Source organism: Drosophila sulfurigaster, chromosome 3 (genome assembly GCF_023558435.1).
Source record: "Drosophila sulfurigaster albostrigata strain 15112-1811.04 chromosome 3, ASM2355843v2, whole genome shotgun sequence".
NCBI lineage: Eukaryota > Metazoa > Arthropoda > Insecta > Diptera > Drosophilidae > Drosophila > Drosophila sulfurigaster.
In genome coordinates, this window is record NC_084883.1 from 41,450,371 (window position 1) to 41,470,512 (window position 20,142).

General features: G+C 36.9%; 1 protein-coding gene across 9 annotated transcripts in view; it reads right to left on the minus strand.

Moving 5' to 3' along the window:
- Positions 1-20,142, minus strand: part of LOC133840839 (phosphatase and actin regulator 4) — a 139,639-nt gene that overhangs the window by 89,451 nt on the left and 30,046 nt on the right. For 3 of the 9 annotated variants that reach the window (XM_062272950.1, XM_062272948.1, XM_062272947.1), the window contains exons 1-2: positions 18,861-19,163; positions 11,633-12,639 (exon numbers count right to left, since the gene is read on the minus strand). The exons of 4 other annotated variants lie outside the window; for them this stretch is intronic. In XM_062272950.1, the coding sequence (XP_062128934.1) occupies positions 11,633-12,359 (727 nt within the window). In that variant the 5' untranslated portion in view covers positions 12,360-12,639; positions 18,861-19,163. Of the gene's footprint in view, positions 1-11,632; positions 12,640-18,860; positions 19,167-20,142 lie in introns of those variants that run through there. 2 more of the 9 variants (XM_062272953.1, XM_062272949.1) reach the window with 2 other exon arrangements.

Here is a 20,142-nt window from a genome sequence, read left to right on the forward strand (position 1 = left end):
TTTAAAACTAACAAACACATGTAATATAGGCCTGTCAGCTACAAAACAGACAGATGCAGATACATTTTTCAGATACTGATACAAACAAGAAGATACAGCACAAACGAAACGCCAAACTAATTAAAAACATTTCAATGTACTGGAATTTGACTGGCGGCAACTTTAAATTACCAAATGGAAATTGGTTTTAAAACAATGCACATTGAAAATTGACTGCAAAAACTGAATCGAAAAATGAGTTTTTCATTTGTGGCACATTTATTTATAGTTCAGTTTGATTGCTTCATCTGATCATAGAGTAATCTTTAATAATAATCGCATAATTGCACAACGCTATTAACTGCAATCGCTTTTGTATTATAAGCGCAAATTGCTTATCGATTGTAAATTCAAAAGCATGTGACAATGTTTGCAACACTTTGGATTCAATTTGATTTCATTTCATTTGCATCGATTGCAGTCGAGCAATCAAAATGTGTGCGCAAATATTTAATCAAATTATTTTGCCGGTTGTTGCGAAACTTTTGTGTACACATAGCAATAACTCGCAATACCCTTTGAAAGGAATTGAGAGTGGGAGTGATCAAGTAATGTAAATCGTAAGTTTTGTTATACCTCATGAATAGATTGTAAAGACAAAATCAATAATTTCAAATTTCCAAGATTTTATTTCATAATTTAACTACAATTTCATTTCTGTTTATGTTCTTAAAGTTTATGAAAATTAAAGTGAAATTTGCTCCCTGTTTATCTTCTGATTATTACTTAACATCACAAATTTCGTAGAAATTTTACTAACTTAACTTGGAGTAACCTTATAAATCCTTTTCTCTTTTGACCAGAAGAGAAACAGAATCCATGATTACAAATTTGTAACATAATATTGAGAAAATGAACTTAAATTTCATCTCTGTTTATCTTCGGATTATTACTTATGATCACATTAAGATACCTAAGAACCTTATGAACTCTCCTCTAGCACATGATTATCTAATACTAATGCTAATCAAAAGACAACAATTATTTAACAGCTAGTATTTCTTAGAATGCCGAAAGTCTATAAAAATCGCAAACAAACACGTTTCTAGCGAATAAACTTTAATATTTTTGCCACACAAATATCTTAAGCATTTATCTAAATATGCTGATTATTTCATAACGTTTCACAGGGTAAATCGTCAGTCAAACGCTCAGCACAAAACAAAAAAGTTTGTGCGCGTCTCACTCAAAAGACAATTTAGAACTTACATTTTGCTGTCTGCACAATGAAATCCTGAAAGCCAAACAGACTCAATGTGAGCTTATACACTTCACCAGGCAATAACTAGAATCCCTTGTGGAGTTGGCTTTCTCTGTTGTGTGTGTATGTGTGTGTAAGTAGTTTTGCATTTAGCTGCAAGATAAACTTTAACTTTAGCTACAGTTAATGGATACACTTCTTCTCGTCTTCGTCTTTGCTGTAGTTAAAGCCTAGCTAAAAACTTTTGCCTTCCTTTGCAGCTGGGGCGCAAAAAGTTTCAAATGTTGTTGGCACTCTCAACAAATTGGCAGACGTCCAGATAAATCCACAAATTTCTGTCTGTGTGTGTGTGTGTGTGTGTGTCGGCTGTGCTGGCAGACACCTGGAGGTGGTATGACAATGGACAATGCGACCGGCGACGTCTCTCAGCGATAAGGGCGAATTATGACTGCAAAACTGACAAGTTTTATCAAACAACAGACAGCGAGACAGCCAGAGAAAGAGAGAGACATTTTGTGCTGACTGTACCACAATCGAATGACAGATGGCAACTGTCTCCGGCAACAGCAGCAGAAGCGTCTGCAGCTGAATTGATATCAATTTAAGCAAAACTGTTGACCCCTCAGAGTTTACACTTTGGCAGCTGCAAAAGTTGCTCGTGCACTTGTAATTATATCTTAATTAATTACAAGAGTATTACTAAGGTTTTTATACGTGTTACATGTCTCCAGACGATGAACATCAGTTTTGTATGAGATCATCGCAAAAAATGTAAAAACCAAGCAAATAAAATAAAAATCAACGCTGTCAATTCGTTCTCCAATTGACGCGATTCTCAGTTGTCATTTGCATATAAGGTGTATTCAAAAAAGTACCCGGTGAATATTCAAATCAGATCTGTGCACCCATAACTCAGCTCGAAATGAACAAATGATCACACTCGCAAATATGGCAAACAATGCTTAACGAAAGCTTAGACTGAAAGGCTATTCAAATTGAAGTGAATAAGTTGTAAAATTAAATGTGAAAAAGGCAAACATTGTGGAATTATTCTTAAAATATACCAAATTAATATACCAAAAAATACAAAATTCACATAAAACAAATAATGAAAATAGACCAAATTAATATACCAAACATACAAATATATACCGTAGGCTATATTTGGAATATCGACAACATGGATCAACATTTAGCATAAATAAATGCATATAAAACAAATAATTAAAATTCACCAAATTATTGTATCAAAAAAATATAAATATATACCAACGGCTTTAGTTTTTTTATATTTTTAACTTTGCAAAAAATATACCAAATATTCGGTATGTTTTTTTTAGTATTTTTGGTATATTAATTTACGAATAATATAGCAATGTTTAGCTTTTTCACGCCTAATTTTAGAGAGTAAATAAAAAAATACAAAATAAATAATATTCTATTAAATTGTAAGCCGCTAAATTTTTCTATTACATTTAATTCAACAAAATTCCCGCCATGTTTATAAACAACTTTATTTACTTTTGTGTAGGACAGAAATAGCTGCCAAGTGCTTGTAAACATTGTCGATAAACATGGCGCAACCAAGTTCACATTAAGTCAAGACAAACAACAGCTTAAAATAGGGCCAAGTAGCAAACGCTGCTATTTCAACTGCAAGTCAAATATTTAACAACTAAACAAACACCAACTACTACTACTACTTGACATCTTTGCGAATCTGCGAAGAATCCCAAAATAAACTCTAACTCTAAGTCGACTTCAATTTGATTCTTTCTTCATTGTTTAGTTGAAATGGTTTTCTTCAAGTGTAGTCCCGTAGCTTTGGGTGCGGCCTTTTGATCGATCATTGTTCGATTTCTGATTTTGTGATTTGTGTCGGGCAATGTGACAAGTTTATTGGCATAGTTAGACGTCGAACGATGGTCATTAGGAACGGCGTGTCGCATTAATCACGCCAAAGATGGAAAAGGTTTTTGATCGTCAAGGGGTCATCATCATGACTTCACTCAGCTTTTGTGCGCTCTCCATTTTGTGGTCTGCTTCTTTTTATACCCGCTACCCATAGGGTAGAAGGGTATTATAACTTTGTGCCGGCAGGAAATGTATGTAACAGGTAGAAGGAGGCATCTCCGACCCTATAAAGTATATATATTCTTGATCAGCGTCAACAGCCGAGACAATATAGCCATGTCCGTCTGTCCGTCTGTCCGTCTGTCCGTCTGTGTGTCTGTGTGTCTGTGTGTCTGTCCGTCCGTCCGTATGAACACCTAGATCTCAGAGACTATAAGAGATAGAGCTATAATTTTTTCGACAGCATTTGTTATGTTTGCACGCAGATCAAGTTTGTTTCAAATTTTTGCCACGCCCACTTCCGCCCCCGCAAATCAAAAAAATCGAATAACAAGTGTAATTTTAAAGCTAGAGCTACGAATTTTGGTATATACAATAATTACTGTAGTAGTTATGATTCCTGAAAATTTGGTTGCGATCAGATAAAAATTGTGGAAGTTATTAAAGAAATACTTTTGTATGGGCAAAAACGCCTACTTACTATGGGTCTGAGTTGCTTTGGGTGACAATCTGGTACATTGTGTCGTCTATGGTATATTTTGAATGGTGTGCTGTATCGATATACCAAACATACCATTTGGTATATTTTTAGTATTTTTTCAGTATTTTCGGTATATTTTGAAAATGATACCGCAATATTTTGCCTTTATTAAAAATGGGTAGCGGGTATCTCACAGTCGAGCACACTCGACTGTAACTTTCTTACTTGTTTTTGTTGTTATTAAGTTTTGTTGCCGCCGGCTAAAATGTTTAAACGCTTTCGAGCTTGTTAATTGAAGTTTAACTTTATTTTAAGCGGCAATTCGTTGGCCTGCGGCTGGCTAGCTGCGAAGTGCACACGATTTCATCTTGAACTTCGTATTATGGAACCTCGTTAGCTTGCATTGAACTTGTGATACTCGAAGCTAATAATAATTGAGTACACCTGCTTTTGGCTTATGAAACTAAAGAGCATTTTGTACATTATACTGAAACACAACTCGACTCCACTTTTGATTCTCAGCGTGAAATACCAATTAATTATATTTCGACACCATCAGGAAGAATACAATGTCAAGGTGGTAAACTAATCTAATAACTGCCGAGTTTGTGAATTCAAATTTGAATTTGTGAATTTAATTCGTAGGCCAAAGAAGACTTTGTTTCCATTATTAACAAGTTGGCAACAATAACAAAATATACATGGGAAATACATTTTCAAGGCAATAAATTTGTTAAATCAATCGGAAATTGATTAATTTATTCAGAAATTCATCCATTTTATTTAGGTAAAGATATTTCTCTGAAAGTAATATGTATTATCTGTTTTCCTTAGTAAGTTGGCAGCCCCAACGTTCGGTTTCCAATATAAACGAATATTGCAAGAAATAACATTTTTTTTTAACTTTTTCGTTAGATAATATAATAGCTTAAAATAGCTAGCTTCTACAACTAAGAATCATTTTCAGCAATATTATTTTAACTAAGAAACATTTTCTATTATTCTCCAGCAAGTTGGCAGCCCCGTTCACCGGACTACTTTATCAACATTGGGTTCACTCACGTTTTATGCAAACAATCGCTATCTGCAGCTGAAGCTTTGCATAGGTAGAAGATACAACAATCGATGGATGACTAAGAAGTTCCTCAAAAATCGAAGAACAAAAGCCCGTTTGTGTTGTCGAGTGTTATCGCTGCTTATCATAGCTCACAAATTTAAAACCAAATATAATATATTACCATACAACTGTGTAGTATGCCTAGCAATAAGGTGAATGTTGAAAGCAATTGCAAACCCAACCCAAATCACAATTATTTTTGAATCGTGACTGCAAATAAGTTATACAACTTGTCGTTTAACTCAACGATGAGAACAATGCACATTGTTTGCTATTGCTTCCACTGATGATGATGACGACAACGACGACGACGATCATAATAATGAGGTTGATAATCGGCTTTGGTTAGAGCTGAGCCTCATTAGCACCTCAACTCAGACGCCCACCAACATTCTCACAATTGTGCGAACTGTGAAACACAACAAAATCGTTGTAAACAAAATACAAATGTAAACAACTTGAAGCTTGTTGTCTTGCGTAAGAAATCGCCAAACGCAAATTATGAGTGGGGCAAAAAACTGAGGAGAATCGAATAAAAAGAGACAAGAAGAGTGGGTAAAAGTATCTACCATATCCGAGCAAGACGACGCCACAAAAATAGCAAAGTTAATCAGCAAACACTCGACGCCAATTTATTGATTAATACCTTTCGATTAGCGACCCATAGAAATATTGACTGAATGAGCTGGCGCAACCGAACAAACGGGCAGACAGACAGAAAGACGGACGGACGGACGGACGTACTTATTTGAAAGCGGGGCGGAGCTCGGAACGTGGCCAAATTTGTTTTCAACGTTGGCTGTCAATCGGCGCCATCAAGTCCCACTAGCAAAGGGGGGAGCCTTGAGTATCTAGGTGAGTGGCAAAGCCGCATAGATGGAGGCACTTTAAGATACCCTGCTCAAGAGCGTAATCTTAAATTTGATTAGTGCTCATAAAGTGCGTTTAGAAGCAATGGAGAAATGCCATAAATTCCATGAAATATGGTAGAAATACGTGGATTAATCTGGAAAATGCTGATGATAACGTAGATTATTTCTACAAAATCTTTTGATGTTCGCAACATGTATAGGAAAACGAATAAAAATTATTAAAATATTGAGAGGCCAAGATAAACTCGGTAGCATATTTAAAGCGCATTTTCGATTGTTTAAAATAAAAGTAGGTTGCTATAAAAAGTGCTGAATAACAATAAAAATGTTTAGAATACTAACAAGTATATCAAACGTCTAATAAACAAAATATTTTATATTAGAAATTAACTTAAAGAAGTTGTCTTTATATTAAATAGTATTATAATCATTTTGAGTACAAAAAAGGTTTTGTTTATAGCTATAAAATATTATATATCGAATTTCTTTATAGCATCTAAATTCCATAAACTTCAATTTTGTTAAAAGTTATAAATAACAAAAAACGTAAGCTAATGAAATATGATTTACTAAAATAAGAAATGCGTAATAAAAATACCGTTTTCTCTAGGAGAACATTTTCAAATTGTTTTTGAGTATTATATATTTTATTTTAAATTGTAGCAAGTATTTGCGTAATTATTCAATGATTTATTGAGTATTGGGAACAACCTAGAAACACCCAATGTAATATATCGAAGTAATAATTAAATTGATTTACTAAAAATGGCAATATATAGAACAATAATAAACTTTTAATAAAAATGTGCCTCATATTTAATATTCATGAGTGAATAGTACCATAATTTTAAGTTTTAAATTATTTCATAAGTACTAACAATATTTTTTAAACAACCTAAGCCAACACAGCAAACTTACACTAAAAATGATTCACTAAAATTGTTCACCAACACGCAAACATACCCACTCCAACTTTGTTATTTAAAGGGTACAACAATCAAATTAAATTTTTGGCCGTCAAATGGCTGCAGAAGGTAGACAAAGAGCAGAGAGAGACAGGGGAGAGACCGAGAGGCTTCTGCGTTTGCCACTGAACCTTGTGGCTACGCAGGCTTGTTTTTAAAGTTATAAATAAACCGCCCCACCCACAAATTATCCTGCGGCAAGCCTTTAGTGTCGCCACAGCAAACCCGTCCGTCACATCTCCCTCCTCCTCTTGGGTATTCAAGTCATTCTTTAGGTGCCAGTTTTAAATTCAAAGCCGTTGTCGTTGTCGATGTTCCTGTTGTTGTTGTCGTTGTTTTTATTGCATTCCATATTTCCTGTAGCCAGTTTTGTTTTTAGCTCAAGCTACTGTACTCTCTGTACTGTCTGGAGTGGACCTCATATGTGTGTGTTTGTTTAAGTGTGTGTGTGTTGTCTCAGCCTGCCTCATCACTGTGGCAACCATTGCCACTGTTTTTATTGCTACCGTATTTTTTACAGCTCTAATCGCAGTAGCTGTGTAGTCAAGCAGCTGCGAAGACAGCGAAGAGCCGCCGACAGCGAAATTGGCGTGCAAATTGAAAAAAAAAAACTGAGAAAATAGCAACAAAAGCAATACAAAACAAAACAGAGAAAAAGGCGAAAGGAAATTCTCGACGCTCGTCAAATGAAATTTAAGTGAACTGCAAATGGGCGGCGCTGACATTGAAAGCTTTACGTTAGCTGGGGCGCCGGGCGCATATCGATAGTCAACAAATTTATCGATTTACACACTCACACAAGGTTCGTTTGAAGTTAACTGCGAAGGAGGAGCAACGAGGGGAAATGAAAGACCGTTTGATGATTGCAATTGAAACGGAATTGGAAAACATTCGCCATGTGAATGAGAATGAAGCTTAAAAGCGACATCGAAGAGAGAGAGGGAGAGTGAGAAGGGAGACGGGAGAAAAAGTGATGGGAAGTCAGTTCGATTTATGTTTTATTGATGGCAATTTCTCGTTTAGTTTTCGTTGCAAAATAATTGCCAGATGTGGAATTGTTTGCTATAGATATATAATAAAAAAACAACACAAAAAATTCGCAGTCATGGGAGCAAAGTTGAATGTGATGCGTTGCTGAGAACAACAACAACAACAACACGGAAAATATCCCCCGGAAATTAGAACAATTGGATTTTATTGAGGGGAAAGAGATGAGCATAAAGTTTCCCAAAGCAATAAAACGAACAACTTAAACGGAAGCCATAAATAGATAGTTATATGGAGATGCAATAGCTCAGTTGAATTTGATAATAATTTGATATTTTTCTGGCATTAATAGAAAGGAGTGTGGGAGAAAGTTTTCAAAGCGAAGACGTTTAAATTGAATGAGAAATATCAATTACTATCGATACATGCACTTTTGAGTAAGTTTACTATCGATAACTCTCAGTAAGTTGCTACGTTTATATTTTTCCCTTTCAGTGCGACATTTGCATTGAAATTGTAACTTGAAAAGCTATATAATGTTTTTATTTAATTGTACGTAATTTAATTTATCGATTACTATTGACACGTTCACTATTCAGTAAGTTTACTATCGATAACTATCATCAAGTTGTTAGGTTTACATTTTTCCCTTCCATTAACTTTGTAACTTTAAAAGCTATATAATGTTTTTATTTAATTGTAAACAATTTAATTTACTTGTGGGTTTTTCTTAAAAACAATTTTGGAATTTCCGACGTAAACACCTCCATTAACACGCGTGCCGTAACCAAAAGATTGACCCCTACACACGATTAATGCTTGATTTCAATCACTTGGCAGAAAAAATCTACTTAAAACTTGTTGCAAAACAAATTCACATTGCCGCTTTTGTTCAGATCTTGTTTGTCTGACTACAATATACACTGCAATTTCGTAAATTATCGTAAAAAATGCAAGGAATGCGGTTAGCAGAGACTACAACAACTGTAACAACAACAACGAACGACAACTGCGACAGCTACAGTAACTACAAAAACAATGGCAGACTGAGACACTGGTTAACGACGACAGCAAATGAAATTGAAATGATTCATCGCCTCACTTTGACACACTGAATTAATTATCCAAGCCAACGCAATAAACGTATGTTTTGTTTATAAATTTCGCTCTCGCTGCATTTCTCATTTCTCTCTCGCTCTCTTCCTCTTTCTCTCTCTCTTTCTTGGTATCTTTGTCAATGGGACACGTGCTCCGACTTGAACTTGAAATACGAGCATTTTAATTACAAACACAACATTTTTAATGTCAATAAACAGCGACAAGTATGAAACAAAGAACAGCGAGCAAATGCAAAAGTTCTGCAAACTGAGAATCGAGCTAAAAATAGACCAACAGTCAAGGAACATTTAATGTTATTATTATTAAAAACTTTTGTTATTGTTAGCGGTTGTCGAGCTTTTTTGCTTTCGCCACAAACGAGGAATGCGAATGCATAATGCAGCGGTAATGAGTTGGTTAAAAATAGAATGATGAGAAGTGTACTAGGAAATAGCTAAGTGCGATAGTAATTAGTTACTATCGATAGAAGAAATATTCTATCGATAGTTGTAGTTCTCGGTATAAGAGTAATACTATCGAAAGTTTAACCTTTTCGAACTCAAATACTTGCTATCGATATGAAAAACATACTATCGATTGCCGCAAATTCGTTGAATATTACTATCGACAGATTAATTATTATTACACTGCTATCTTGCCGACAATCTCCTCTCACATTTTTTGGATACACATCTCTCTTCCTCTTCCACTGACTCGCTGACTTGCTGGCTGCTCAAATTTCTTGTTGAATTTGATTGATGAAGGTGATTATGACTCAGACCGTCAGTTCATCAACGTTGATGTCTTGTCTGACGGCATTATAAAAGTGTGCAAAATGCTACACAATGCGCCAGGCCAGAGACACCAAGAGGGGGGAGAGTCTCGTAACGAGTTAAGTGGGTTAGGTGTGATGATTAAAATAAAGTGTATAGACGATGCGAATCGGATATGCAAATGATTTGTGAAAAGACCCAATTGAAATCAAATCGGAAAAGATATACAATAAAAATGAAATCCACTTGGAAAAGTTAACCCATTTCATCAGTGCACTCAAGTTTAAAGAACTCTGTAGGGGAATGGCAAACAGACACACAGAGAAGCAATCCCCATACGCGTTATCTGTGGGTGCTGCACCTGCCTGTTGCACCCACAATACAACACACACACACACACTCAACGCAGCGCAGCATGAAATCCGCTTTAGCTGAGGGAGGGAGGAGGACGCTCCCATTGGGCAACATATGTGTATTGTTTGCTGTAGACAACAGATAAAAAAGCGTTGACAACTCTTCTTTCAGTCTCGGCACTCGGCTCTCTTGGACCCAAATCCCACTGTTCCAAGCCAAGCCCTAGTTTCTGATGCCCCACGCTTCGCGCAACGTCACATTCAAGTGCAGTGAACCATTTTGGGGCACGTCGCTAACAAAAGCACTGAGAAACATTTCCGTTCTGTGGCAGATGTGTGTAAAAGCAAAAACAAAACAAATAAAAAAGTTTCAGGCAATCGAAAATTGTTGCAGAGACAGGCAGGCAGCAGGCAGCAAGGCAGCAAAGCAAAACAAACAAACGACAAAAAATAATTTGTTAAAGTTATTTCATTTCATTTGATTGCACTTCAAATTCGCAGTGGAGCCATCGAAGCGATTAAAATGGATACTGCGAGAGCATGGCAATGGAAATGGATGGAAATGAAAATGAAAATGGCAAAATCCAAATGATAATGGAAATGGAAATGAAAACACTTATCAGCAATGGGGGATTTCGGCATTTAAAAAGCTTTCCAGATTAATAGATAACTCATTTGAATATTCACTTTGCAGTGAATTAAAAATGTATCAATGAATCTCACTGACGGCGATGCCATTCAAAATTATTACATTTTTTTAAGAAATTCTATAATTTAATAGAGTTGGCATAAAGTTTTGGTTTGCTGTCATGAAACTTTGCATTTTAATAATGTATAGAGAAAACTTATCAATAAAAGTCTTCATATTCTGTAAAGTTTTAAGAATTTGTAGATTTTTTCTGACAATATTTTAAGTGTGCTTCTTTAAAAATACCATAAAATATATATTTATTTTTACTCACAATATAAATTCAGCAAAATGAATTGTGAATAAAAAAAATAACGTTCAGTATTTTCAGTTACTTTTTATATAATCCCTGCAATGAATTATTTAAGTTTATAAAAAGTTTCTAGAAATAATTTTATTCACAAGCAAAAAAAAATTTTAAAAGAGAAAAAATTCCATAATATTTTCTGTTAGATTTTTTCCAAAATCATCTTTGCTATGAATTTTTGAGCATTCAAAATGTGTCAAGAGAAAATTTTTTTTTATAAAAGATTTAATCTTGTATCCAAAATTCATTTAAGAAAAGTAGGATTATCAACCATATTTTATTTTTTTCAAAATATGCCAAGAGAAAACTTTTTTCTAAATGATTTAATCTTGAATCCAATCTAACATTATGAACCACATTTTATTTTTACTCCCAACGTCAGCAAAGTACATTTTTAATATTTAATTCTTCAAAATTTTGTAGATTAGATTTGTATTTTTTTAATTCCAACTGCATAAAAAGATCGAAATTTTTACATGAGCACCTGTCACAAGTCCAAACTGCAGTCGACTTTATGGCATTTATAAAAAATGTTTTAAGACTAGTTGAATAAAGAAGAAATGCATAAACATTTCCATAGGCACAAATTATGCCCAACTATATTTCATATACAATGACAGATGGAAAAAGAATTCCAATTGAATTTAATTCAATTTAATTACTCTCGGTGAAACTTACCACCATTCGCATTGATAGCATTTGCCTCCTTGGCATTGCTGGCATTGCTCTGAAGAATATCGGAGAGCGATAATGATGATGCGATGAGCTGGCGCTTTTCCTCAAAGTTGAGAAAATCCATGGAATTGCTGCGCTGCGGTGTCACGGTGATCGTCACCGACTTTTGCATCTTGGCCACAACGCACAGTTGCTGCTCGAGGTCGGCGGCAGCAGCAGCAGCCGCTGCAGATGCGGCATTCGGTGAATCTGGTGGCGACATTGAAACCGGATGATGATCAATGCCATCCGTGAGATCCGGCGGTGGCAGCGTCAATTGTTGTTGTTGATGTTGCTGATGCTGTTGGTGATGCTGCTGCTGCTGCTGTTGTTGTTGATGTTGCTGATAGGCAAGTGCATGTTGCTGCTGCTGCTGTTGACTGAAGTAGGCGAAAGCTGGCTGAGCAGTCGCCGCACTATACGAGGGCGGACCCAATGTGGCGCCATGTGCCACCCTTGAGGCGGCAGCTGGGGATAGTTGATAGCCAGCGTTGGGTTGTGAGGCATCCGTTTGATCGTGGCCATTGATGGCGGCCACAAGTGTGGCAAGATTGTTGCGACTTGTGTTGCTATTTGCTGCATACTTGGAGCCAGCTCCGTTGCCATTCGAGAGCTGTTGCTGCTGGGCTTGGAATTTATGCTGTTGCTGCAGCTGCGCCAGCAACTGTTGCTGCTGCTGTTGATAGGCCATGTTGCTACTTGTTGTTGCGCAATGACATTCCCAATTAATATGCTGCCATCTCTCTGGAGAGTGAGAGAGAGAGGAGAGGAGAGAGTGACCTGTTGTTCGTCGTTCTCGTTGTTGTTCGTCGTTCTAGTTGTTGTTTGGTTATTTTAATTAGTTGCACACACGCAACATGTGGGGACAATCGCGTGGGCTGTTCATTTAGTTAGTTTAGTTGTTGTTTCACTTTCTTGGCTCACTTTCTGTGGCGCCTGCTTTATAGGGGGTTTCACTTTTTCGTTAATTACTGCAATTAAGCAATTCAAAATATAAACACACACGACTTTATACAAACATGACAACGAGTCTCATTAAGTCTTTGACACCCTTTGAACACTTTCTTATCAACAACAAAAACACAGAAATACCAACCAACCAACAAACTTGTCAATCTTTTATTGCTTTGACAATTTGCACAAAAAATCACAAAAAGAAATGTTGGGGGGTTTGAGTTACTCGTACAAGTGTCATTCAGCAAAATGTTTTCAATTTTATAAAAATTAACTTAAAAGCCACAGAGGAGACAGCGCAGAGAGGCAACAGCCACTTGTCATCATCATCACAGTCGAGACATCGAGATGAAGTTGCAGAGATGCAAGAGTTGGGAAGTTGAAGCTGAAGATGGAGTTGAAGTCGAGTATTGTGTGTGTGTAGAGTGAAATGGTAACCATATGCACTGCCCGAGGGCCACTTGACTTGAAACAAAAGCAAAACGAAACGTAACGAAGCAAATTGTTTGGCAAGCACTGCGACAATGGCAATGAAATCTGTCGAAAGGCGGAAATATAACAGAAGTTGTGTGTCATGTTCGTAGAGAAAGAGAAAGAGAGAGAGAAAAGGTTTTAGGTGAAACAAGTATGGGACACAATTGAAGTGCCTATAAGGAAAATTGACTAAAGTACTGTGCAACAAAGCAAATGGCAAATGGCAGGCATAGCAAGATGAAAGCTATGCAGGATCGATGAAGTAAAGTGTGCTCAAAGTTTTGCAGTTTAGGAATTTTTACAAAAGAAACAGTTAAGGGAGGAATCCATTTTTTGGACATAAGGAATGACTGAAGAAAACACATTGGAAAGAGAGAGGCTGGAATTCACATAAATATAAAAAACTCCCCTTTATTTTAAGTAACTTTTACAAAGGTCTCAATATTAGCCACAGCAATAGAGATTCTCAATTTTAGCCATAAATGTATTGAAGGGTGGCAACTTATTTTATTTTGACTATAAATCTTACTTAGTTTAAAGATTATAAATTTAAATAAATAAATTACAAACATTTCAACGCAAATACGGAATTTTAATTAATATAGAACAAGAAGACCTTTAATTTAAAGTCTCTAAAAGAATATTCATATACGGCATTGAACTGAAATTTTAATAAAATATGTTCATACTCTTCTTTATGAACATAATCTCATTTAGTAAATCTAATACAAAAAGTATAAAGAACTTTCTTCAAGTATTTAAAGCATTGGTTACGCTGTCTACTTTAAGTTAACCAAGCTTGAAATTTCTACTTTTGGTTATAATTCTTGTAACTTTTTTCATGCACTTTTCCCCAATTGCCAGCAATAAAGATTATTTTTAGTCTTGATAAAACCGAAAAAAGACTGTAACGAAATAAAGAAGATTTCAATACGAAATCCTTTGGCATTATTACCAAAGACGAATTGTTAAACGATGTGTGAAATGCATTGAAATAGATATTTACAGAAAAAGCAAAGAAAAACCAATGAAAGAACCAAAGAGAGAGTGCAAACGGAATCAATTCATACAGTCCGTTTACCTTTTGCGTTACACACACACACACATTCCGATTATGGAGCCAGAGTCAATTTAAATCTTTTTATTCTTTTCCACAGGGCAATCCTTCAGTAGTAGTGGCAAACCAGTTGCCAACTCAGCTCCTTGCCAGACAAATCTTATTAGAATATTCGTGCAGATGGCAACACAGAGAGTGAGAGAGAAAGAGAGAACGATATATAGGGAGAGAGCGAGAGGGAGTTGACAGAGCAGGTCAGGTAGATTTCAAGTTGGTTGAGTTTGGGAATTGTAGATACAGATACGAATACAGATACAGGAAAAATGCAGGAACAGGCACAGGCACAGGTAAGCGAAGACACGATGATGATGATGACAGGATACACACAAAAGGCAAAAAAAAGGTAATAAAAAACAACGATGCAGACAGACAAAGGGCACCGCCAACGGCAGACAAGTTTAAAATTCAATCTGCGTGTCGCGACTAGACGCAGTCCAAGAAGAAGAAAAAGCAGAAGCAGAAGTAGTTTAAACAGTTGAAGAACCGCAGCAAATGTAACGCAATGTTTATTTAATGGGGTTTAAAATCGAACACGCAAAGATCTTCTGTAATATTGTAGGCCTAGCTTATAGGCAACTAAACTGGCCAATATTATAGCGAAACTTGGTTAACTGTAACCACAATTGTTGTTGTAAGTAGTTGTTGTAACAGTTAGGTGTTCCAGTGCGCTGAGTTTTGGCTCGTTAGTTTGGGGCTATTTGGCTTTTGGGATTTGTGGCGCGCGCTCGCTCACATTAAAAACTCGGCCAGACCCAAAGCATCCGAGAATTGGCGAAAAGTGGAGCACAGTGACAGCAACAACAACAACAACAACAGCCACAACAATCACAACAATGGCGACCACAATAGACACTCGGGTGTAAGCATAAAAATCAACAGCAGCCCGCAGCAGCTCACAGCAGCAATTACAATATGAAGAGAAAATGCTACAACATTTGCTTTAACGACTGTCCATTGAGCTAGACGCGGACAAAGCGACTGTGCCATGCAAAAGAGTGGGAGTGGAAGTGAGCAAGAGATAGAATGCATGTGCTCGCATGCCAGAACAATTACTGCCTGGCACACACACACACACGCTCTGTTATCCATAACAGAGGCTGTGCAAGATCAGACTGCACCTAGTTAACAGCACTGTTAAGCTTTAAGCTTATGCGCGCAACAGAGATAAACATATGCTGTCTTTCGATAACAGCGCTATTATCGTTTTATCTGTAACGCGAGAGCATGCTTAACTTTCACTCACGTTTAACGGCGATAAGCACATTTGAATTTATTCGAGACATTCATCTCTTATTGCTGTGCTTAAAACGTTTTTAAAACCTTAATTAAGATAAAGAAAAAAGCTCTTAACTTCGTATCTTAATCAGCAGCTCTTAGTTAAGCAATTTATCAATGATAACAATCGATAAATTGCTGCCTTACAGGGTATTCATAAAAAAGGCACGATTAAATTAGCAAGTGTTTTATAGTATCACAGTTTGGGCAGCAGGGAGCCCTGCTGTTGTGGCAGCATATTGCACATATTGTGGAAAAGGAAAAAAACGCTGACGCCAGCAACTTGTAACTTGCAACATCAGCAGCAGCGGTGCATATTAAATATGAAAATGGAAAAAAGAAGCTTGGAGCGTGTGTGTGAAAAGCAAATACAACAACGTCACAGGCAGTGGGCTGCAACAACAACAGCAATAACTGCAGCATACAATGGGCTGTTGTTGGGTCTCTTGTGGCGCTCAATGCGGCAGGTTCAATGAACTTTTACAGTTCAGTAGTTTAGCGATTTTTATGGCACTATGGCAACGCCAAATGCTCTCGAGCCTCGAGGGTGGTGAGCTCTGCTTTTTGCCTGGTTTTGGGGGCAAATGCGAGAGCTTTTTTGGGAAAGCCAAAAACACAATGGAGTGCAAAAAGATCAGCAACAGAAACTGAAAACCGAAATGGAAAGCGCTGAGAAAAGCATGGCAAAATGAGGTGCTGAATAGTGGAAAGGGGGAGGGAGGACAAGAAAAACTAATGCGATTTGTGTAGACAACAATCAAAGCAAGCCGAGACTCACAATGCGCATAATGTATTTGAGTTTATGACTGGCGCCTCTAGCGCCAAAACCCAATCAAATCCAATTAAGAGCAAAAAAGCTCAAAAGAGCGAGACATGGAGGGGAAGGGTAGAACTTTGTTCCATTACTCGAGCACGTTTTGTTTTTGCGCCATATGTAAACTCAACAGCAGCGGCCGCAGCAGCAACTACACAAAAAACACGCGACTCAAACTCAAAAGAGAAACACAGAAAAACAGAAGCAAAAGCAAATAACAGAGTCAAAGTAGCCGCGGCAATAACAACAACAATAGCAAAAGTAACAGTAACAGCAGCCAATGCTCTCTGACCAGCAGCAGCTGTCGTCGCACAGTGGCGCACACACATGTTCAAGGAGTTGCAATTATAATTACTCACTCTCTCACCGCAAGTTCTGTATATTCATCAGTGTATGGTTATTAATCATTGTGGTGGTGGAAATATCTAATTAGATTTCATATTGCGACAAAGCCGCAATAATAAAATGAATACAATACAGCTGCTTAAATGCTATAATTAAAATCATCAGAATGGACGCTGTCTGTATACTCATTACAAAAACAAGTAAACAATCACTGTAGCTCTTTATTAACTTTTCAACTTTTATTTCCATGCACACAACTACGCAGACAAAGTTCAATCACCCAGGACCCACTGTGCCACTGGGTTACTACATGAATACACTACGCGCTCAAACACACATACACACAGAGCCCCACACTCACTCACATTGCATTGCAAGTGTATGTGTGGGGTTGCTGCTGCTAATGGAACACAATTCACAGGGCGGCTGCTGCGGTGCTGCAAATGGGAGGCATTTGTACCAAGTCTCATCGTATCTTCTGTCTCATTCTTTGTCTGCATGCAAGAACAACAACAGCAGACAGCAGCATAAAACCATTGAACGCCCCAACTAAGAGACTTGCGTTGGCGTCGACGTCAACGTCGACGTCGGTGTCAAAGTCCAAAGCTGCAAAACTTTTTGCTGCGAAGTTGTTTGGTCTGCAGTGGAGTGGGGCATGGGAGGGATGGAATGTCGAGGGCGACAAAGCGTCGCAGTTAGTGCGCTGAGATATTCGCATAAATTTAAATTTGCGCGCAAACGGCGCCCACAAAAAAATAAGCAACAACAACTACAGCAGTCAGTATGTTGTGGGGCTGTAAATGCGTTTTATGGGGGTTGCTCAGCTTTTGGATGCTGTGTGAAGGGAGTGGGAAAGGGAAATGAAAAAGCACAACAGAAAGTAGTAAAAATCGCAGCAGACAGCCAAGAGCGAGAGAGAGAGGGAAATAAAAAGCATCCCTGTATCGCGCTGACTCGCTTGCACTCAGTGCGTTTGCAGTATTTCAATTACAAAGCGCAGCAATAACAACAAAAGCAAAAAACATCGTCTAGACGCGTGTAAGTAGATAAAAAATATATTCTCCAAAAAAAAAAAATGTGGAAAATGTTGTTGCAATTCCATAGCAAGCCAAAGGCATTTTTCCTTTTTCTTTGCTTTTCTTTTCGTGTTTTTTTTTTCAGATAAGGAAGTAGACATAATTTTTTTGGGGGTAACTTGAAAGTATTGCAACATAACAATTTAACGGGCGTGTTGCGGATAAGATAAGCACAGTGGTGCAACAACAACAAAGCGCTCAAGTCGATGGCATGTTAAAATTCAATTCATTTAAAGTGGAAATAGGAAAACATTAACTAAACAGATAGAAAGAGAGAGTGAGAGAAGGTAACAAAAAAAATTAAATTGTTATCTATTTTTAGGAAAACATAAATATTTTAATATGTTTATTTTTTCACTTTTTGTTTTTGTTATTGATTTCACTTTTTTCATAAATATTTTATGCTTTTTTTGTACACATATTGTCGATGTCGACGTAGCCGCAGCTGCTTTGTTGTTGTGTATAACAGAAATAGAAAAAAAACAACAACAAAACTGTAATTCAAACTGCTCTGCCGACGTGCTGTCTCTGTCGCTGCTAGCACCTGTACGACGTCAACATCAACGCTGACGTTTGGCAGCTGCTTTTGTTTTGTTTTACGTGGTTCATTGAAAGTTTAATTCACACCTGCACTTTGCATAAGCTGCACAGCAATTTTTACAAATTTATTGGAATTTCATCAAGAGAAATATATGAATTGGTGTGTGTATGTGTATGTGAATGCAGCAAAATGCGAGAGCAAAAACAACAGCACAGAATGCGACGCTGGCAGCGACGTCGGCAGCGACAGTGTGGCTGCGGCGGCTTCAGAAGTTGTAAAACCGGATTTTCTTTTTGGGCGCTCTTTGTAGCTTTGTAGTTTGGTAGTTGTAGTTGGTATTTGTTGTTGTTGTTGCCTTTTGCACTTTGTTTTCGATTCGTATTGAAATGAAAAACCAATTTTTTGATTTTGTTTCTTTTTTTTTTGTTATTTGCCTTAGTGGCCACTCTTTCTCTGCTTCTTCTTATTCACATTCCATAGAACGCTGCCATTTGTTTACCCGCCGTCGCGGCGTCGTCACTATTGCTGCTTCTTCTTTATGGCTCTTATTTTCTCACTCACTCACACACACTATTCTTAACAATATTCTCACTTACACACACACTATTTGCCTGCAGCTGGCGTTAATAATTTTCGCAAGTATTTGCGTGTTTTTTTGTTGCTATTTATTTATTTATGATTTACTAATCATTTATTTATGCACAAATACTAACGTATTCAGTAAAACACACGCACGCACACACAAGTGTAATTATACGACGCGCCGGCTGTGAAAAATTTTCGTTGCAAGTTAGAGTTGTATTCACAATTTGAACAACAAATTTTGCCGTCAAAAAATGTGTGTTTTGTATTTATTTATTTATATATGTATCAACCGTGGACCGCGTCCAACTCGCCCAACGGTTTTTTTTCGACTCACTTCTCCAACAAGCGACTGAGAGTGGCAAGCAGCAGCGTCAGTGATGAGCACGCATCACTTAACTGCTACTTTTCACAAGTAACTAGAGTCACGATTAAAAATGTACACCCTTCACTCTCATTAAAAGTCCTCAAATTGCGGCATTATGACTAACTAAATAACTGCAATTCGTTTTCTTTCTCCAACTTATATTCTTTATTTAATTATTATTTAAATTAGCTGCAAATGTCCCAATCACTTCATGTTGCTGCTCTTCTCTGAGCAAACTGTCTACTGGTGTTAGTGTTTACCAGCTGCTTTGTTGCTGCTTTCAATGAGAAATTACTCTCTCGCTAGCTCTCAGAGCTGTTCGTGTGAAGCTGTTAAGTTAACAGCCTATGCTCAGCGTCTGTTAATTGGGAACGCATGTAAACAATACGATAAATTTGTATTTATTTAAAAATCTATTGGAATGTTTAATACAAAAATTAATCAATATAATTTGAATTTGTTCATTGTCATACTTTTCTATCGTAACTAATAATTTTATGATTTATAAAATATTGTTATGAGCTAGGTGGCAACGCTGTCAGCTGAGTGCATATAAGCTGAGAGAGCATGAGAGTAAAACCCGATAGCAAACGCTGTTAATGAGTAGCATGTGAATCGCATGTGAATAATTTAATTCATATAAAGACTAATTGAATTCATATAAAAATTTAAACAATAGTTTAACTGGACTCGCAATTTTATTATTTATTTATTCTCTTTTTTGAAAAGCGTTAAGCACGTAACGTTTGTGTCTCATGTCAACACTTGTGCTCAATGTTAATAACATCATAGCAAACTGTTAAGTTGTCTCTAGCAAGCGATCTTCGCTCTCACTCACACACAATTTAAATTGAGCGGTGAAAATAGTAAATTATTAACAGCAGATGCTTGAAAACAAAGGCAATTAATTAGCCGGCGGGAAAATTATG